Raw genomic sequence first — 22,787 nt, 5'->3', positions numbered from 1 at the left:
GGATCCGCTCTATTTGGGAGGGAGCACAGATATCGGCGAACGATAGATTTCACAACGATTATCTTAGTAAAAATAAAAACTTTGTGACCGTTTTCTGATGAAGCGTTTCCCTAGGAATTTTAGAGATATACAAATAGGGTTTACCTTCGATTTCGGGAAAAACTCAATACTTTTATATTTAGGAGCCGGTTGTTTGATGTAACCTTGCCTGATAATAGTTCTTGAAATAATATTTGGAAGTTCATAGTGGTTTTATTTATAGTAGCACAAACTATAGAGTGTGTAATAAAATGGCTTACTTTTCACCTCGACATTCATGGACCTATAAAATATCTCATGGTTTATGGGCGTCCTCAAAATGGTCTTTTAATATAGCTCTGCTTCCCTACCTGATCCAGTCTTTTCATTTCTGCTCTGACCACACGATTTTGAAAAGAAATAATAATACATTGCCATGAGGGACATTATATTATACCTTCGTACATAGGAACTGAATGAACGATTTAAACAAAATAGAAATTGGTGCAAGAATCAGCCGCTAATACTAGCACCTAGCCAAAACGCCACAGAGCGTCCTACTCTAATAGAACGGATAACAATAGTATCACCTCCGATTTAATTCATTGACGAAAATCCAGATAAACCAGCAGTCTGCTTTTTGAGTCAAGAGTCTGCTTCTATCTAATTCTTGCAATCGCTTAGTGTTTCTTGTAAAAGTTCCTTCTGGTTGCAAAAGCACAAAATGTCATTACATCTCCTAAAGGTGGGATGCGGCCATTATGGTGTTGAAGTTGAGTTAATGGAAGTTGGCTGTACTATTATGGTAAGTTAGGCTCTGATGCGTCAAGCAGTGTTGCAATGAAATACTATCTCGACCGAATGGACAGGCCCCGGAATGGCTTAACTGATGATTAAGTGAGGGGCAGCTTTGATATTCCACATAGCACTTCAGATATAAAGTTGGACATCTTCTAATGAGGAAACGCCTTTCAATGCAGATGGTCGAGCCTGTCCTAATTAGTCAAGTGGGACTCGTTGGAGCGTAGTGTCGCCTCAACATGGAAAATCAAGGCCTTTGGAGAAGATGTAGGTCAAAAGGATTCTACTACCAAGCCGCCTTGTAAACTATATCTATTTACAATAAAAATTATCTCATACTTAAGGGCTGAAATAATTCCAGTATTTTACGGTAATGCCAGGAAGTTGCTAAGAAAAGTTTTATGCAAAAGCTTGCATATTTTAAGTTTGCCTTAAGGCCGAATTGAATTCAGTTGGGGGGAGAAGGCATTTTGCGGACATCCAATAAATCATGGAGGTGTATTGTGGCGTACTTATAATCAATATCTGCGTAATTCATACAAGATAAAAAAAATAAAAATATTAGGCGAATTTATCGAAGAGAAACATAGGTGTCCATGTAAACTGGCTTCCCCTGGCGACGAAACCATACAACAGTGTTCGTGGGCGACCACAAGCAATGCTTGTTCTTTGGCTGTTGACCGTACAAAATAAGCAGATTCAATTCAGAAATCGGGGTAAAAACGCTAAATATGAAGGGCATTACATGGCCAAATTGCGAAACGGCGCCATTAACGAGAGACGCTAAGCTTGAGTAATTTCTTAATTCTTAATTAAGTAAGAGCTGCGTTCGAAAGCGGCAAGTGTGTCTGACGGCAGGTTCTGCGTTTCGTGTAAGATTATACTAGGCCTATTTTAGTTTAGGACAAATTTTAGAGATAAACAAAAGGATTAGGCTGGAATACCTCATGACGGGCCAAAAATCAAAGCCGGTCATTGAGTTGATAACATTTTTAGTACGATATAGCCTAATCAAGATATTATCTCGCATACATTTTACTGTGAATCGATTTTCATTATGGACCATTCCGCACTTGCTATACAAGGCTTCCCATACATAGATGACAATATACATATATGTGTATATATATATATATATATACATATATATATATATATATATACATACATATATATATATATATATATATACATATATATATATATATATATATATATATATATAACATACCGCACGGAAAACTACTATTCAAACGCTTCTGAAAAAGTGGGAAGTAGGAAAGCAAAAAGTCAACTGGCTACTGCTACGCATTCACGAAGTTATATTAAAAAATAAAGTAAAAAGCTGTTATCAAGCAATCTTTGAGTCATAACCGGACTAGACATAAAAAAAAAGCAGTATTATTTATGCTATCTTGAAGACGCGTAGCTTGCATAAAAAATTGTTTTTTCGATAACAACAATGAACCATCAAAGTATATAATGATTGCATACGTACATTATTTGTACTTGACCTTGGGATCGTAATCGTATATTCTAACATAGAAAGGGTGACATGCATCAATACCACGATAGAAATAAAAAAGTATATTGCCGCGTTTTGCTGTAGTGGCAAAATTGAAGGTCCTATAAAGCTTTCATATGTAAAATATATGGCGATGGTCCTTCAAACATAATTTTCACAGATCTATGCTTCCCATGGGATCAATAGAACAGCGGAGGCGTCTTTACAAGTGAACTGAGCAAAAGCTAACAACAAGCGTCTCTCTGTATTATAGTTATCTAAATGTGCTACAATTATCTACTCCATGGTCCGATGTATATAGATAACCGGTTTGAAAGGGCACTTTGACTGCGACAGAAGTATTACTATCAAATGACCGTTTTTTCTGTTACTTATTTATGACTTCTTCTATCATTTCATTTTTAGCTATACAGACATGTTCGAGATTGCTCGCTTGGCTCCTTTATATTAAAAAAAAAAACAAAAAAAGAAAGAAAAAAAAGGGGCAAATTTAAGTATTCGTATCTGTTCGTCGAAGAGGTTGTTTATAAACGAGCACTTTAGCGATCTGCTTCTACAGCGGGCGTTATCAAGTACCCACACAATCGAAAGCTAAAGCCACCTAAATCCAAGAACGTAATACTTTCTGACCTTCATCCTAGCTAGTTGCATGCGCATGCCCCGTCGATCGTCGACTCTGAGAGAATTTACAGGTTGCTACGCTAAAGCGAAAGGGCAGTCAGCGGACGCTGGCTGGCTGCCGGCGTCTGTGTCCTTCTCGTTCAAGCGGCGGCGGCGGCGGCCGCGGCAGCGGCGTTACCTGTTATTCTAATACCAATGCCATCATACCCAACATCATCAGATGGCGGATCCTCGTTAAGTCTTGTTTTGCTTTCTGAACTATATAGTTTGGCAGCCATTGTTGTTCTAGATACATCTTCAGGAACCATAAAAGCCGATCATTGACTAACAATGACGTCAGGACGAGCACAGAGGTAGTTTCGTGTGCTATAGTTGGTTACCTTGAATTGTTTATAACTTTTTTCCCTTACGATCAGGGTGTGACACAGAAGAGACTAACAATAATGAACTTTCGTATTTTGATAGTGACCCACCCTTGGTATTTGCTAAACCTGATTTCGGACGTTTATGGGGCCCTTTCGTTGGGCCATGTAGAGCGTTATGCAGGACGTCGCAGTGGCGTAATGCTTGTAATTCTACGACACACGTGACATTTTGTAATGACCATTTAGTAGTAATAGTTGCTTAGGACCGTATGTCAAACACTGGAATAGTCAAAAATAGAACTTGATTCAACTGAAATTAAAAGTAGTAGAATACGGTTGAATATGTTATTGAAGTATATAGAAGTTGAAAAAAGTAAGTGTCAGTAATTGTTCGTACGGCATTTTTAGTTTGTCGAACGAATCGCCCACAAATGTATCATCTCGTTTTGCTTTGGAAAGTGATCCACTGTTAACTCTTTCGTTACGAAAGTGGACATTGTATAGAAAGTTTCGCTTTCTCTACTTACTACTTCGCTTTAGAAAAATCTAATTCATTTCATAGTGCTCTTGTTAGCTAGCTAGCTAGCTATACCTAGCTAGTAGAAGCCGAAGTTCTCCATCAAATGTGGCTTTTGACATGACACGGCAAGTTCCAGAGGTCAACATGTGTACCGGTACTATCTATAAATAGATCTGAAATGGTCAGTGCTGTCACAAATACAAGGCATAGGTCGTGTTCCGACTCTCGACTGATAGGTTAGAGAGTGCCGTGTCTGCGTCTATATAGAATAGTATGCCACTCGAGCGTGTGTGCTTTCCAGCTGTTGACCTCGTGTTATTTGGCTTTTCCGCTGAATTCTTATGGATTTCATCTTTCTCGTTTTGTGTTACGTTCGGGTTATACGAACAGTGAACTGCGTTCATCCTACTAGTCAGCTGAAGTGTACCCTATATAGAGGGAAGTTTTCTCATCATTTCTCAATAGGAAGACATTGTCTTGACGATGGAACGTATTGTTACGGTACTTACTTTTCTCTACCCCCATCCCGGTGTAGCACCGAACGGATCCAAACGAACGTTCACAAATTTTTTTTTCCTTTCAAAAAACCATGCCACTTTCCGGATGTGGAAGTGTCTGCAATAATTTTCGAATGCTATGCCAGTTTTCATCAATTTTAGAAATTACAGATTTTCTAAATATGTATTATTGTATAATTTTGCTATGCTTCATCGCTTTCTATAGAATTGCTCTATTCTTCTTCGCTGGTGAGACAAAGGCTTCTCAGACACAAACGATACACAGCTGCTGTTAGTTGTTAAATATATAAGGGCTCTCGTATGCTTTTCTACATTAATCACCCTTCCCTTTTTATTGAATTAAAAAAAAAAAACAACGTATGTTCAACGGTATTTCCACCAGATTGCCTTGCAGGATAATAAGCACACAACTGACGCCGCAAGAACTTATTGCACGGAAAATGTTTGCCGCGTGCACCCACATACCAAGCCATGCCGTTGTGTGTGCAGCATCCCGAAGGGTGGACGTGTCTGACGGGCACAGTTCATCTCATCTTGTACGCTCCTTTGTAAATAATAGCGAATGAGTATTTTGGATTTTTGTTATGACAAATTTTAAGATCATTCGGTTAAACGCTGGACCATCTAAAAAGGAGCAACTAAGATTCGACCGAATTACCTTACCGTGGAATCATACCCGTTAGATATTCCCACACGACGTAAGTTGCATTTTGTAATGAGTGGCGACTTGAGCTCCGAAAGCAACCAAATCGGCGATTAACGAGGAAAAATATTCTATCACTGACTTTGCTGGTCCAACGAAGTTGATGTTTTCACATATAAAGTGAATTTTATTGGAATAAAGGTGTTCTGTAAACGTCGCCCAATAGATATTATATATGGCGCACAAAATTTAAAAAATCTGTTTCGTTCGTTGTTTCAGACGGGTTCTCTGCTGGATAGACATCTATAGCAGTTAATGGCAGGGAAGGCCAGTCCTGGATCCCACATCATAGCGCCTGGTAAATTATTTTCATCATCGCACAAAGAAAAGAATGGTACGCATTTTAGAGATCAGTTATTTTTGCAAAAAATTTTTGTTCAGTTTATACGATATTGATTTTTTACAGGAACGCATTTAAAGAAAGATGAGAAAAACTGTGCATGTCGTGTCAACGCAGTGAGAGCGTACACAGGCAGTTAAAAAAAACATCGTATTTACTAATTAACGCTACCAGATTAACGCGCCAAGGTGCCGTCAACAAAAAAAAAAACATTAAATATTCAGAGAATTTCGCAAAGGTTAATAAAGCTAGATTTATCAGTTATTCGACCATTTCAACGCCGGTGTACGTTTACTAACATATATACATGGCTCTATAAAACAATTGATGGAAACAGACGCGTGAAATTATCAACATTTTGATAACTTTGTGATAGTTTCATCGTAATTTTCTTTTCCTAATTTGTCAGCTGTCTGGAATCTATTTGTTGTTAGAAAATGTGGGCTATCTACAACCGATTTGGCCGCTTTTCGAGGTATCTGGGGAAGATGCGATCGCGCAATTGCCTGAATTATTATTATTGTCAGCTATCCATTGTTAGCTACCAGACGCTATTGTGACCTGGGCAAGAGTGACGACACAGATGGATACGGTTTGGCATGCCAACTAGGCAAGCCCAGAAATGCGCGTTGTTTTGATACAGGTTTACAGGTACAGGTAAACAGACAATGCAGCTATCTGCAAGATTAAGGAAACTTTCTATAGCTCCTATACGATAAGCAGTCTGCTCCAGAGTAGTCATTATGGTGCCAACCTACCGCTAGTTGTGTACTGCACTAAAGCTATGACATAGGCAATAACGATAAAGCAATGCATTTTGTTTTTTCTTCGTTCATATTTTCGTCCTAGACTAAAGTCTACCTCAATTAAATTTAAAATGTAACCACGCCATTTAAAATGTAACTAAACTACGCCATAATACGAAACACAAACGAGTTCAATTGATTCTCATTGTAAAAGCTAGGACGCCTCAAGCGGTTACCGGGTGCCATCACTTAATTATGTCGACCTGTCAGGTGTCTTTGAGGATAGAAGAATTGCGTCTTCGAGACACAGCCAAAAATAGTCGTCAAAAAGATCTATCTCGGTACCCATGACTTTTTCCCAATTTCGATAAGCCAGGTGTAATTATAGGGTGAGTAAAGTGTCACTGTTGATGGGATAAAATTAGGTGTTTGTCCTTACGTAGAACATAGCGCGCGCGCGCGCGCGCTGAATAACGCATCTGAAAGCCCAACAGCGAAATAGGAGTCGTCTCACATCGTCATGCTACTAAAAGACCGAAAATAACTTTTCTTCTGCCCGATCTGTCGTACCCAACAAGGACACCAGCCCAGATGACAGCTCTCGGTCTGTCCTATTAGGCAGATGTACAACAGACGTATTCATTCGGTACGAAGCCATCGTAACTTGAACCGAATACGCTAACGTATAACAGACTATTACAGGATCTGGCAGTAGACAATGTGGATGAACCGAGACGTAATCTATGAAAACCGTTCCAAGAGAGTAAAAATCGAGGTCAGTCGTGATAAGCCGATGCAATATTTGGGTGTTTGTGATGCCGCACGAGAATTCGAGTGACTCCAGGTATCAAAATGAATACGTTTGTTTGTATAATTTACTAGCGGACCCAAGAATCACAGAACTCCGCCATGTCTTTGATTGTAACTAAGAGGGTTGGTTGATTGCAGGTAAATACTTGTTGGAAAAAAACTCTAACATCATCTTCCGTTTCACAGTGGGAGACTTCCATTTATTAAACTCGATGTTTGTGCGCTTTATTAAAATGTTATGCTTTATCACAGTAATCCAATGAGTTGTCGAAGAGGTATTGATAGTTTTTTTTAGCTACGTGGCTCTTGGGTTATATGTTGCGTCACTTGGAAGCTGAGACCTGATAACGATAGCCGTGCTAAGCCCATCGAAATACTTCCATTCAGATTTCAGATGAGTGAAATATCTGAAAAATGGCAAAATGGGGCCCATGCCGATGAAGCATTTGTGCAATTGATGGTCAGGATACATTATCGAAAAAAAAAAAAAAAAAACAACAACAACCCAAACATGGTTTTTTTTGCTTTCGTCCTAGAAATTTCGATGTGAAGGATGCTTTTCTTAGCGGCGAACCGATCACGAAAAAAATGATGAAATTATTGCGGAAGCTGAGCAGGACGTGAGAGACCTACTGGGGACCTGAGTAGTTAGTTACATTGATAAAACGGCACGGTTTTAAACTATTTGAAGAAGGCTGTCTGTTAAGAGGAGCTCGATGTGTGGGTGCCACACAGATAAACGCAAGACAATTTATTCAGTCGTATGTAAAACTAACTGTCTGAGTTACAGAAATACAAATGGAATGAAGCTATTTGAGAAGTGGCTGGCTACGTGTAGTGAAGAACGGATCACATATAACAGTAATGCGGAAAAAAAAGTAATAATAATCTGTGGCAAAGTTTGAACTGACGCCAAAGAATGTAATGCCACGTTATTGGTGGTATTGAAAAAAACGTACGTTATGAGCCCGTAAGAACGGTTTATGTGGACTTTTATTATCAACAACAAGCCATCGGGAAAACGACCAGAATTTGGGAACAGAGGGAGGGTCATCTTCCGCCGCAACAATGTCACTTTAGCCACCCGGCAAAAAATTGAGAGTACTCCATTGATAGTGTCAACTTGGTTTCAAAGGATCCATGAAAAAATCCCTTGTCACAATTTTTTTCTCTATAGAAGTTCTATAGTGATGAAATTGTCGTGTTACCGAAAGGATACCAGAATGTCATCAATTAAAACGGCCAATATTTATTTTATTTTTCTTACCGTGTGTTTTTGGTAATGTTGTTTTAAGGTCTCAAATATATATTTGGCTTAATTTTCGCTGTAGAACCGTCAAGACATTTTCGATCGCCCAATGTTATACATCGGCCCAGTTAAATAGCATTGTGCGATAGAAAAGTTAATCATATGTGACAACTTTAATGAATATGGATAATAAAGAATAAAGAAAGAAGAATGAAAAGTAAAAATCTGGCACTTAGACAAATTTTCTTTGGTAACATGCGTTGAGGTTTGTCTGAGTCTATTACAATACAACTGTAGTTTTATGTTCGGAAGTAGAATTGGGTAATGATCTGGATTACGTGACGCCATGCTCAGACAGGTAAAGACAATGTACAGAGATTAGTTACGAGGTAAAAGATAATTGTTAGTATATTCTCGAAGTAGAGTCGACGAGTTGATATTCTTGACAGGTTCTTTAAGCTGAAAGTTCCAGAGAGAAACAGTTCGTAACGAGAGTATACCTGTACACTTATAATTAGGGACTTGTTTTAAGTCTGAGAAGTTTGGCAAGAGGCTGACATCATCCAAATACATGGAACGAGTGTTTCTTTTTTGGCTGCTATAAAGCAGAGTTTAAGTCTATGGATCTAGAAATAAAAGGGAAACTGTAATGTACCCGAAAATTTTCGACCGAAGCGAACTTCAAGATGTGAGAGACTGCATGAGAGGCATCATCTCGCCGAACATGTAGCCGCCTGATGGAATCCTAAATTATCGTGCAGAAGATACGAACGAGACAAGTATTGATTTAGGAAAAAATGCCCCAGCTTCGATGCAGCATGGTAACTGACAGACACTTAAATAGAAGCCAAGCCTATTTTGCCTGAAGCACGAGATCTAGCAGACCTGCTGTATCAATGTACCCTAAAAATTGACCATGAATTAATATTGATCTAGGATACGTGGAATTATTACTAGAGCTTTTACTCTACTTACTTTTTTTACCACTTATTTCATTTTTAGATTACTAGCTAGAGCTAGCTACCCATATTGTAGTTAAAAATCTATAACTTTATATGAGAATACTTTTAGAAAACATCTATCGTCTTCCTAGAACCTAGACGCCGCTATGATCTTATAAAACCTAGCCGATGGCTAGAGCTGCCCTGAGAGCGGTAACTGGCACAACGTGAAATCGCATAAGAGCTCTGTATTCGCAGAAAGAAATCTGCCGCAGACAAGTGTTATAACATATCTATGACTGGCTAGAGGGGCAGAAAGCCAGCTTTATAATAATCTTAAACATAACGTCTCATTACGGTCGTGGAGCCCCCTTTATTGCCCAGCTGATGTTGTGTAAACGATTTTTCGTTTGTTCTGCAGGAAGCGCACCTGGGGGTATGAGCCGAAATAATACCATGAGTAGTCTTCAGCAACAAAATATTCTACTCCAGAAGGAGCGCTGTCCTTGGACCTGTCCCAGTGATCGCGAACTTGCCCTGCGCGCCAAGTAAGTTAGAACAGTCATTTGGAGAGGATTTCAAAGGAAAACGTTAGCGAGAGTCGTTGTTGTAAATTTCAAACTCACCAAATCAGAAATACGTCCAGTTGGGTCAAAGCAATATCACGCCATGCATAATACGTATTGACAGATTGTAATTGTTATACGATAAAGGGTATGATCAATTAGTTAAACCCATGCGGCTATATCACTAACTTAGATCGCTATTAATGGAATTTGACTTAGTACAGCCTATGCCTCCTGTTTCATTGAGTAGGCAATATGCCCCTTGGGGTAATGGATAAGTCTATATGAAATCGTGCAACAATCTTACTTTCCATGATAAAGCTTTTGACGCGTATTCTGTCGTAGAGATGATAATACGAACTTAAACAGATCCCTAGTAATCTACAACAATCCATACTTCTTTGGATAGTGTCATCTATTCGTCAGTTGGCGTTGACCCTCAAGTATAGTTGCTGCGGCAAATATTGTGAGCTCTTCAACCCCCCATGCCCATTTATATTGTATTCAGTGTACATCTGATGCAACTTCAAAGAAGAGTCGGCAAATTAGCCTCTAACTAGGGCAAAATGGAGCTCATTCTACATTCATAGATACATTTTGCAAAAGCTAACACTTGCTTTATTGTACGCCCGCATACACCGACCTATGAGTAGTTCAGATACTGACTAATCTTTTTGTTTTTGTCTATGTCGTGCTACATGTGAACTGCAGATGCATTGAATCGGCTATATATTTGACGTCCCCATGATAGGCTAGTAAATAGCATGCTATATAGGTAGGCCAACCCAAGCCTGCACACACTTCGTTCTATGCTCGGGCACGGCCATGTGAGACAATGCCAAACAATTAAGAACAGGAGGTAAAGCATAAACATATGATGCAATAGTTCTACAGGGTAGGTGACAGTTCAGATCGCTGGTGGCGCTACGAAGACAGTTGTGTTTCTTTTTTGTTTTGATCTAAAAATTGCCTAAATATTGCCCTCTTATGAATGTATCTTAGTATAAATATATCATAATAGATTATTTTGAAATTTTAGCGCGTCGTGGATTAGTGCGCTGTACTGACAAGTCCACCTGACACTTTCCAACTATTTAATGTAGTTAAGTTAGTCTCATCTTTCTTTCCTACATAGCATTTATTATGTTCAAGCATAGTCAGTCCAACTAACAGCCGCACAATCAACTGTTTATGGGTTATGATATTGTAGGCATATTTGATAACAATCAGGCCACAGAATCTAGCTGACTAGAATACGTGCGGCTAGTAGCAGCGCTTTATAAAGCTTAATATGAAAGTAGTGCCTTTTGCCTATCGGTTTCATGCAGTTTAAGATCGGATTAGCATTTGCAGTATTGCAAATTAAAGGGTTTGCTTCGGGTTCGAAGGCCTCCTTCCTTACCGCATTGGTTTCGTCAGCCAAGGGAAGGGAGAACTTATGGCATACTATTGAGCATTAATTTGACGGACGATATCTTGGACCAACGTCTCAGTAAAGGGCGTGCATCTGCGATATATATATATATATGCCAAGAGGTACACCTATAAAGTATGAACACGAATGGAACCTTCGAGGAAATGCAAAACACAAACGCGTGATTCACTAATATGTCCATAGTAATTGTATAAGAAATAGTGCTATGAAACGTATACATATATGATGAAATAACTAGTATTAAACTTTAAGAGCTAGTTTGGCCTCCACATGTAATACCGTAGAACTATATGTCCCTGAACGAGGGTTTTTGCCTGATGGAGCATTACACTATGTTCGGGTTTTTATGTAGCCATATATATATATATATATATATGTTTTTCATGGATAGCCTAGACTGCGTCGTCCAGGACATCGGTGCATTGGTTGTGTCCTCGAACTAGGCAGCCGCTAGTGATTCATATACGAAAATGTGAAACTAACGAAGACGTCAATTGTGTACTGAACAATAGCTTTATGGATTATGATTAAGCTAATAAATACACTGTCTTTTATATTACGATATCTCGTCTTGTATTAGATAAGTAAGTCCTTTTGCCAGTGGGCTATATGAGTGGTGCAGTGGATGTCCAGCCGGTAATGTTCTTGTTACTGAGCAAATGGAAGCCTGTGTATAACGTAAATCATATTTGAGAGCTCCTCAATAGAATTGTAGCTCAAAATGTTTAGGTGTGCATTACGGGAAGCACGTGTTCTTCCAAGGACCTGCTTAATGCAAATCGCCACGGGGGAATATTACTTCTGTGACTAGATCTCCCAATATCTATCGTTATAAAACAAATATCAAACCGATCTAGGTCACCATCATTGGATTGTTACGTTTGTTTATAACAAAGAAACGGCTGTAGGCATGGGGGTTTGCGGTGCTAACAACCGGCACGCAGACAGAAGAGGATACGTAAGATGCTTGCTGTTTTTCAGATCGACAAAAAGGTCTGACAGGAATTACAGGAAGCTTTGAGATTGATAATAAGCAAAAGCGAAACCAGCAATGATCACCGAAATTAGAGGAGTCCTTCAAATTGGACTTGATTGTTTTTTGCTGAATCTTCTTCCTTTTATAAAGAGGATGTTACCGCACCGTCAGCCGAGTGCGACACCTATGAAACTGTCAAATACCCCGACTCAACCTTGGCTGCCTCGCTTCTTGAGAAGGACTAAATACCTAGGATATCGAGACTCAGCCATCGTTGTTGTGTCAAAGCACGCATCTCGGTGTCTCCGGCGTTGCCCTGATCCTTGTTCTTTGTTGTGTTGAATACACTTATGAAGAGTTTCCTATATGTCCCCAGCCAAAGAGATGAAGCCCAGGGACGAAATCGTAATACGAGATATCGTACTCATCGTGATTCCTAAAGGTCTACAGATATCCACAAGATTCCTCTTCGAGAGAACGGAATCAAAAATGACCAAAAATGTTTCAAGCTTTATGCCCGTAACTACTGTTAAGGACGTCTTTTGACGGCTGAGTTCTTCAATCGTCAAACGAAATCTTTCTTTATCTAGGCCACTTCGCGGTCCCTAAGCCATCATGTGAATGCCATTGTCATAGACCAAATGTCCCTCTGTTCCTCACGTCCCAGTCGCGGCGTCGTCTTCCCAACGCCCGTCTTATTATTGCAAATAGACACAGGATCATTACCGTGAATAGAGTGTGCTTTTTATATATAAGCAAATGTGCCGACAACAAATTTTCTACTCATTTCCTTGTCTCGTCCAGGTGCCTAAGTGTTGCTACTAGGTCTATAGACGCGTGTTTGCTAAATAGTTTGACACAACTAGAACAAACCCGAGTCATTTAGACCTGTCATAATGAGCGTTTTCATCGATCATGATCTCTCTGATTTCATACCCGGACGCTCTTAATTCTTTAAAGGTAGTTGACTTTTGATTTCTTACTGACACCAAGGCTATAATATTTGACATGCTGGCAGCTGATGATGATATTATAAAAGCAAATTATTATTAATTGGTTAGCAGTCGTTCTCTAGCCCGTTTCTAAGTCTAGATGATATAAACGGGTAAAAATATTTATGACAGCTCTTCTTGCATAGGGCCGCTCTGAAAAGACCGAGACTCAATTAGTACACCAAAAAAATTAACTGAATTGACGTAATACTCGTACCCCAAGTTTCGGATGCGGTTAGACGGAACGCTAACTAGATCAAGGGCCCCTGAGAATTCGGCGCTCATGTTTCGTAATTAATAAGTTCTATAGATATGCAACTAAGCGAATACCAGAACATAATGAAATAGGTCCAATTATATAAAATAAATGAATTGCCGAAAAATTTGAAATAATTAAAAATTTCTTTTGCCAGTTCATTTGTCCTTTGCCTCATTGGACAATTAATTGGATATGGGTATGATTGCCCCTTTCCGTAAAACAGCCCAAATTCAAATTGATCAGCGGCTAAGGAATCTGTCCCTAAAATACAGCTTTGTTCCTGACAGTCTGAGTTCTTGCTTCGACTCATGGTATGCCGCAGCTATAAACATGAAGTTCTCCCCGTCATTCACTCGTCGCATCCAGGGTCTTCTTACCTTAAGGAACGCATGTACTTTGACCTGCAACCTAGGACATACTACTGAAACCATCCAGACATCGAACCCTAAGCTTTGCTTAACTGCTAATGCCGTTTGAAGACTGGCATTTACAACTTAAGAACACATCGATCGAAGTACTTGGCAGGGTGTAAAAGTATTTGTGCGTTGGAAAGTGAAGGACGCAGCATTAGTCCACTGTGCTAATGTCGATAAATGAACTGTATTATACAAGTAATCATGAGAATTGTCCGTAAAGTAGGGAAGCCTGTCACGATAGAATAATTTCCAATATACATTTTTATGTCAAACACGCGAACCTTAAAATAAACTCTAGATACGCAGAACAAGAGCGCCTTTTTTCATTTCATAGAGGTCAGGATATGATGCCTTTCCCTTTTTGCTTAGATAACGATTTAGCGTCCGCTTAAGATTTTTCTAACTGAGAATTTTTTTTACTAGAAATTTCAGAACCTATCTGTTGAATGAAGATAAATGACAATAGTATCGGGAAAAAAACCATCATTCCTGATTGGAATCTTAGCTTCTAATTTTAGGCCGATTAGCCAGTGTTACCGTAAAGGTCGAAGGTGACTATTGTAGGTGATGTACACTAGGAGGATTTAATTTAATGGAGACTGTAATGGAGCTACTTCAATAATAGAGAATTCGGGAAAATAAGACTTTTTTCCTTCTATATTTTCGTATCAGTGTTAAGCGCTGATATATTTAGTTTACCTAAGCTACGTAGAGCAATTCAGTTGCAGTTGTACTTATTGTACTACTAAACTTTAATATAACTTAAGTTATTTGCGATTCCTTATTTGGCTAAAAGCATATGAAATCTATCTAAAAAAGAATGGTACAAAATGTGGCATTCTTTTCTACGTTCGAGTTCTCTCAACCGGAATACATTTCGTTGCTTCCAGCAATAAAATCCATCAACCCAAATTGTAACACTAATATAGGGCAATGTAGCTTACAAAAATTCGCTATCAGTACAAATTATGTAGAAATTAACATCCAGTTGCCCTTGTTTAGTTATAAATGAGCCTTGGAAGCAATCAGTGAGGCCAAGCCACACAGCCGCAACGCTTAGCTTGTGCCAAGTTCAAGGCTGTGATCGGGTTGGGTCGCACAGGCTCCGCCACCTAGGGCGACGTCCTCGAGGACCGGGGAATACTTACAGAGTGTGCTGACGCCAATAGGCGATTTTAGATCGAGCGCTGTTCAACTGAAGTCTCAAATAAAACAGTGCGATCGTATTCCTAAACTCTACTGATTTCTGCAAAATGGACTTTTTTTTTTTCTTTCTCCATGTAACTGTTCTATCTGTCTCCGTTAGTAGCTTCAACTACTGATTCGTCCTGTACAATTTTAGCCTTTTCTTTATTTGACTTCAAATGTTTGCCCTCACAGATAATGTCAGCTTACGCTAGGAGCATATATTAGAGAAATTGGGTCAGACGTAATAGACGTTTGATCTCATGGCATAAAGTAAGCGTCAACCAATGGACGATAAGAAATAAATCACTAATCTGTAATGTAGAAAGATTTTTCTTTTTTTGTTTGCCAGCACGGCAAATTTTACGCCGACAGGTTTAACTTAACGATAGATCAACTGTTTTTTTAGCGTAATGCTTTTTTAAAATACTGACTTTATTCGCGTATAGCTGTTTTTCCATTGTCCTCGGTCAAAGCCAAGTTGACTAATCGGTTGAAGAAGGATCATTATGGGAATTATGTTTAGGTTGTAGTGCTGAATCCTAAAAAATAAAGTCTGTGTCTTTAGGCTTTAGCTATAAGGTATTTTCGTAGAAAAATCAATTGTTTTATGTCAGATGATAAAATTCTGAATCCGTTCCGTTCCGTTCGGTTCCTATTGTATTGCATTACAGAGTGCGATCCGGGTGGTCCATTAAGACAGATCACACGTTTGGCATGCCCGGGCCCTTAACTGACAAAGAGCGCTCAATGATCCTCGAGGTCGTTCAGAAAGCGGATCGCGTTGAGCGGATGGAGCAAGAACGAATTGTGTATGTATTATAACGTTTTCTTTTCAGAGCCGTGCGACTCGAAGGGAGATTTCATGCTAGCACATGAGCGAGACCTAGCACATAGACCGCCACACCCCTGTCGAGAGGTATGGCGTTGTATGTGCTTGGTAGAATACCTAAATGAAGGTACGATTTACATGATTACACATGGAGTTTTGAGCAGACAAGCAAAGTGTTACAGCTGACGTCGTTTCTTGGTCATATCACTTTTGCTTTAAAATGCCGACGTTCTTTACATTAGGTAAAATGGAATGAAAAATGTCCGTAATGTAGTTCAGATCGAAAGGAAAAATCTGCGTCAAAGCTAAATCGGCACGACTCACATCGGTCAAATAGTATATCCCGAGCCGCCCCATTAACCCCTTGTAATGCGGACAGCCTTGTTACACCAGAAACTGAAGAAATAGGGAAATGAAGGGGCAAGTTCTGATACATGAACTTCACATCGGTGACATGAAGGGATGCGCTCACTCAAACAGTCGTATTTCAAAATTCCATGTTGAGTTCAATTGCAACGAGGTCTCTGTTTGTCTATCCGCGTGATTTTTTGCGATACACACAATTCTGCCTTTGTCAACTATCGCCAGCGATACTCTTGGCTGTTTTTTTCCTTAAAATTAGTCTGACAATGTTGTCGTTAATTTCTAAATTAATGCAACCCGAATTGTATCAATAAGTAAACCATCGTATTACTATGTCGGTTACGATTAATAGCCTTCGAAAAAATAACGCGATAGTGAAGACCTATGATGTAAAGAACATAAATTAATAATATAAAACATTGTGTTTCACATCTTCAATCGGTTAAGCGATTGCCTTAAGGTTATGCAGGGCAAGGTATTATCGTTAAGTTTTCTCGTGCACAATTTCTTTTCGAATACGGTAGTCGTACGTACCTTTAGTGCTCAATATAGTTATGATTGATGCATTATAGACGATTGGTGACGCAGATGGAGAAGATGAAGCATTGTTGTGTGCTGGGGCGAGGCTCGGGGCAGTGTCACATGTGCGGCTCCCCTTTTCGGCTGTTAATATCAAACGCTCAGCGATGCAGCGTCTGCGCTCAGGACGTCTGCTCAAGATGTGGCCTCAACGTGGTCATACTTCAAAGCGGTACCATGCAACGGGATGTCGTCTGGCTCTGCAAGATATGTCATGAAACTAGAGAGGTACTAGAATTTTGGCTGAGTTAATTTGTTCTAACAACTACAATAGAAAACAAGTTGCGTTGTCATAATAACTTATTTACCAAAATAGATAACTTCTCTCTTAACGTAATATTAACATAAATCTAATGAATCACAGTGGTTCGATAAGGCTGTAAAGGCTGAAACCGAACTATGTATACACACATGCAAAATATAGGGAACATGAATATAGAGATTTTTAGCGCGATTCAGGAAGCACTTATTTATAGATGGCAAATTATATTGTTCGTACATAGTAATTCTACATAGCGTATCCTATTCGCTTCGTTTCATCCGTCGATCTAGGTAATAATAACAACAACAAATTAAGCCTAACTAATCTAGTGGCTCTCATATATAAACATATTATACACGCGCGTGCGACCGCGGTCTATTATTACGGGAGAACGAAACATAGATACTGCTATCCAAACATGGCAAAAAAATTTCTAGTGCGAGAACAGTGTACTTCATGCATGAATACATAGATGAAGGTCAGTAAACGAGGAGCGCAGACGTCGCTATTATACAGACAATGGATTCGTAGCATTAGTTCAGCGGCAATGCAAAGCTTGTATGTCAACACCTCGAGCCACTCTGGCTGGTCTGGTCTTAAGGCGGGCTGTGCTTTTTATTGCTTTACCTTTTTTCAAAGGCAACAAACTCATTAAATTTTGTCGTCTCGTTTAAAGAAATACCTCCTTCTAGTGTAGGGTGTGCTATGCACTGAGGCTTACCAGAAGTCGTGCAGTACAATTTATTTCCTGTAAAGAAATGCGCGATCCAGAGACGATCTCGATTCATTTCCAGACTTATCGGGTTCGACTGGTGCCTATTGGAAGGAAAATTGTCAACATGCTATGTCAGTGGGCATTAGTCAATGGTACGTCTTTTCTATAAATCTAAGGTTGAAAACGTTTCACAAAATATTTGTATTTACCGTTATTTTGAGTATTTACCGTTAAAACTATTGTGGTCGTTTTGCGTTTTTTTGACAAGCCCCACAAAAGTTCCGCGCTATTGGAATTGCTTTTGCAGAGTCCGAGAACAAAAAGTAACGCGATAAATAAATAAAACGCAAATGATCTGGGTTCCGTTGGGCGGAAAGGTCCGTCTAGAACGGGGCTGTGTACCGGAAAAAGCCTCTCCTACGACATTGAAACGTAAAACGAAATTTATATTAATATAAGTAAATATGCGTGTACACTCTGCAATTCAGACGAAAAGGGCAAATCTTTTGTTGTTAGGAAATATTTTTCGAGTCTTTAGTGCAAACTAAGGTTTCCATAGAACTATTGGGCTGGATGTCTGATCGTCGAGGACGGTTCTTACACAACTGCCACCTATTAGCAACAGAATATTAAGCTCCAGGTAGCATGATAATTGCAGAAAGGAAGGAAAAGTTTTAGTTCTAATACTTTTACGACTAACTAGTTTTTATTGCTTACCTACGGTACTCTTCGAGTTCTATTATAATCGCTTACTATGTTGTAAGTTTCATAAATTTCCTTCATCTATCATGCGACGAAACTGTCCTTCAGCGGTGCGTTTCTCACATGGCAATTTTGAAGAGTGATCAGAAACTGATGCTTGAATACAACAAGCCGAAAGGTTTCCATTGTTTCAAACTACAGATTGGTGTCCTCCTAACAACTTAGTGCGTAACGTATTTGTATTAAAGAAATCTTAGGGGGCGCGTACGTCCTTGTTTAGGTTCGGATGCGGGCATAGACACACTCTGCTTCGTGCTCGGAGCCACCTGTCTGATGGAATACCTAACCGCGATGCCGGACGTAAAACTCGAAACATGAAGACTCTAGATTGATCTCTGCCATGCGCCGTCATACAAAACGAATATGATACCACTGAGATCTGAGCTACCTTAGCTAGTCCACAACAAAAACGGTGCCTAAAGCATTGGGGTACGCGTGCGACTCGTCTCTCATCCATGTAACGATCATCGAAATATTTTTTTCGACAACTCGATGTTCGATGCCTTACGACCGATATTGTAACACTATGTACCCAATGCACAGTACATACACACTTGCATCACAATTCGAATTCGCTCAAAGTGACCTTAATCTCGTTTGCCGTGGCCTGCTGGACCAAAGTGCCACATATGGTGAAGGGCGACACGCACACCCTCTGAGGCTGTACTCGTCGAATTCAGGTTCACAGGCTAGGAAGTTCAGGGAGCTTAGGCAGTAATCAGCGAAGGATAAGAGCGTAATTACTACTTGCAATATGGAAATAAGTGCATATTAGCGATGTTTGTGGAAAGTGTGTTTCTGCGTTAGCTTTATTAGGCCAAAAAAACCGTTACTACTACTGTGAACTGTCTCGAAAAGCAAGAAAACTAATAGACTGCAATAAAATATGATGTAAATGTAATAACAGTCATACTATTTCGAGAGTTGAAATCTTACAGAAATTATCCGAATATTGATACCCTTATGTCGGTAGGAGCAGTGAATGCCAATTTTCTCCAAACATCTTACGCGTGGTAGAATCGCTTACGAAGCCAGCGTGAAGTTTAGAGACTACATTGAATAGGTTTTCGTGAACGGTCCAGCGTAACGATTTGCTAGTCCGTCTGTTATTTCCAATTAATTCAATTATACGATATAACGTAATATATATTTTCTGAAAGTTTCAGCTCCAGAAAACATGTTTTAGCGCTGGTATGCTTTGTTGTGCAGGAACTTTTAATCAGACAGAAGTCTTCATTGGTAATGAGTAAAGCTAAAGGAAACAACGAGACGGCTGCTCAAATTCGAGGAAACACTTCAAACGCGACTTAGTCGATACATCCTTGATACCTCTTCGCGTCGAATAGACACGCCCATGCCGAATGTGGTTGAGTGGCTCAATATGACAAACATAAAAACACCGACGTCACAATGAAAATTCAACGCTAACCAGAGACGGAGATTTAGCTTTTACGAGCTGTGCCAGCTAATTAATCATAACAACGATGGTTGGTTCGTAACGACGTTGAATCGTTTAACTTACCTCACCTTGCTAAAGCCATAAAAATAACGCCTACGCGTCGACTCCTCAAACTAAGCTTTAGCCTCGGTCCGTAGCAATATTAAGAGAGATATTCTAGCTCCTACGGAAACCTCCACCAAACACGTATAAAAGATGAAAGGAAACTGCAAATGGAAGTCTCACTAACATATTTTTGAAAATATCTTCACTTTTGAGGATGTAAAAATAGCATTGGGGTACAAAAGAGAGATCGGCCTGTTAGCGGCATAACGTCTCTATACACATATAGAGTTGAATACCGAAGTAGTTGTTTGTACTTTAAAATTTTTATGTACCTGAAGGTTTATGCAGTATACGCAAATTCTCTGGCACATGGATCACCTTTATCTTTGGCCATGCCAGACATTTCGATCAGCGTGTTGATAATAAGATCAGACGAACTACTTCACGTAAAAAAGAAAATTATGTCTGGGGGTATCGCGGCTCCTGTATTGCACAAATGTACTGGCACGGAAAAAAAAAACTCTGAAAAAAAATTTGGCATAATTTCATTATTTTACAGTCGTATACTCGTTTGCTGCTATTATGGTTCTCATCCGTTGAAACTACGCGAGCTTACCTGTGTCTTACTTATTTAGACCTAAACAAAGACAAAGCTACGTACCTGTAGAATGCATTTTTCAACGTTAATTTACTTGTGGCTTTCTTTATGTAAGCAACGGTCAAATTTTCATTCGAGAAGCCCCTGTTTACCCGCGATCTGCCCTAATCGCTCGCTCGAAAAGACTTGGTTGTCCCAACTGATGTCTTAGCATAATCATTACAAGCACTATTCCAGAAAGAATAAAGATCTGGAAAGACAAATTGCAATAATCGTCGAACTATTATAGTTTAGCTAAGAGTTTTAGATTTATCATTTTCTCCACTTCCGGATTCCAAAGTTTCCCTGTTCAATGTCTCCCTAGCGCACCCAACCGGTACCGTCAGATCTCTGAGGCTCTCTTCTAAGTAGCGCTTCCACGAGTCCTTCATCATACCCATCATCAAAGGGTTATACCTGTTAGAAATCTAACGATAAGTGAAGCCGTCAGAAGCTGAGCGTCAAACCACGGAGCTGGGCTATATGATCAAACAATGCTATTGTCTTATACTTTGCACATTACAAGCAGTCAATTTTTGTCTACATTTTGAATATTAGCTTTTTTTCAACGTATTGATCTCGTAATACGTGCCACACATAATCGTATTGCAACACTTGTCTGGAAGGGGCAGACGGAGAGGCACCTACACATACAAATGCACGTAGACATGTTGCACAAACTTGGGTGATAATCAAAAGTAGTAGATTGGACGCAATCGTGAATCGAAGTTGTGAAACAGGACCTTCTATAAAGTGGGACAACCTGTATCTCTCACTACTTACTATCATAGTTAATAGGTATTTCAACGGCAGTCTGATGCAATAGTGCTTCCATGAAATTGCATATCTGCTTCTGCTTGATCTAATCAATTTAGGCGAACGTTGCCATTCGGAGACGGCAAAGTGTGCAGCAGTAGCTGTTTTCTTGACCAGCATCATTAAATGTCAATGATCTTTAGTCCAATATGCGGTACGGGCTGCCGCCAACGTGAAATTTCGCCTATAATTCGTATAATTCCTTACCCCGAAAATGGTAGAAAGAGGATGTGTGTTACGCGCAAATCCTTCTATAGAATAGACTTTTCATTCGGTTTATTTCCATATTTACGGATTATGGCTAGGCAGCGTTAGCCGCAAGGTACGGTTGAATAGTAAGCATCCGTTTGCAATAGGTTAGTTCGTGTCTAGACAATCGCTATTTCGCAAACCCAGTAATTTGGTTCATTTGAAATTTGGGCGGACAGGGTTTCTTTGTCTAAATAAACACCTTAGCTCACTGTTATTAAGTACTGCTGCAGACAGCTGGCCCCCAGACAAAACGAACTGTGTTTATAGTCATTTTCGAGCCACCACATGTCTCTAAATTTAGTAAGCAAATTACCTTTGCAATATCAGATGGACGCTTAACGCTCCGTCTGGAGGGTACGTACAGCACCCACGCGTCCACGGACGATAACGTAAATAACCATCCTCGTTCAAGATGCTACATGATGCACGATTTGTTTCTATTTCTAGCAGTAGTACGTAGCGGCGTACGCATAAATGGCAACCTAGGTTTCGTGGGAACAGCGGTTAATGTACTCACTCTTGAGTACCCCAGTCAAGGATAATGGCGACAAATTTTCACCAAGACACTATTTTATACAGATATAAAAGGGCGGTTTCGGTCTTGACGTAACTTGAGAAGGGCATGGCAGAAAGCTTTGCTACATTCAGGGCAACAGTTCGGATATTCATCAGTATGGAGGAAACGGTTTCTTTGATCTGCTCGGATGTAGACAAAAGACTGGGTTCTAAGGATCCCAACCTTTTAACAACTAATAGCTTTAAATATTATTTTGGAGCCAGGTGAAACATGAAACAACAGCGAAGGTTGTGATGTACCATTAAATTCATAGAGGCGAAATTTCCTATTTCGCATGCTTGTTTTTTTCCACTAAGAAAAGCTCCTTCTGACCACCTCAAGAGATCTATTCCTTTCCTTGCATCTGGCATACGCTGTCAGTATATCATTTGATGTTTGGCACCAACGTCCCTTGCATCCTGCCAAGCACCAAATAAGTTTTTGGTAAGCTCTCAAAAAAAAGGTATGTCTATCTATCTATCGTCTTCTGACCGACTAATGTATTCAGTTAGAAGCATCTCTA

General features: G+C 39.6%; 1 protein-coding gene across 19 annotated transcripts in view; it reads left to right on the top strand.

Moving 5' to 3' along the window:
* Positions 1 to 22,787, top strand: part of LOC111253538 (uncharacterized) — a 94,015-nt gene that overhangs the window by 57,070 nt on the left and 14,158 nt on the right. For 6 of the 19 annotated variants that reach the window (XM_086992947.1, XM_086992944.1, XM_086992943.1 and 3 more), the window contains 4 exons: positions 5,291 to 5,405; positions 9,579 to 9,705; positions 15,661 to 15,798; positions 16,754 to 16,988. In XM_086992947.1, the coding sequence (XP_086849073.1) occupies positions 5,327 to 5,405; positions 9,579 to 9,705; positions 15,661 to 15,798; positions 16,754 to 16,988 (579 nt within the window). In that variant the 5' untranslated portion in view covers positions 5,291 to 5,326. The other 13 variants (XM_086992950.1, XM_086992948.1, XM_086992945.1 and 10 more) reach the window with 13 other exon arrangements.

Source organism: Varroa destructor, unplaced genomic scaffold (genome assembly GCF_002443255.2).
Source record: "Varroa destructor unplaced genomic scaffold, Vdes_3.0 BEIS01000006.1, whole genome shotgun sequence".
In the NCBI taxonomy this organism is placed as follows: domain Eukaryota; kingdom Metazoa; phylum Arthropoda; class Arachnida; order Mesostigmata; family Varroidae; genus Varroa; species Varroa destructor.
The sequence above is the reverse complement of the archived record's forward strand: the minus strand, read 5'-3'. Positions and strand labels throughout refer to the sequence as shown.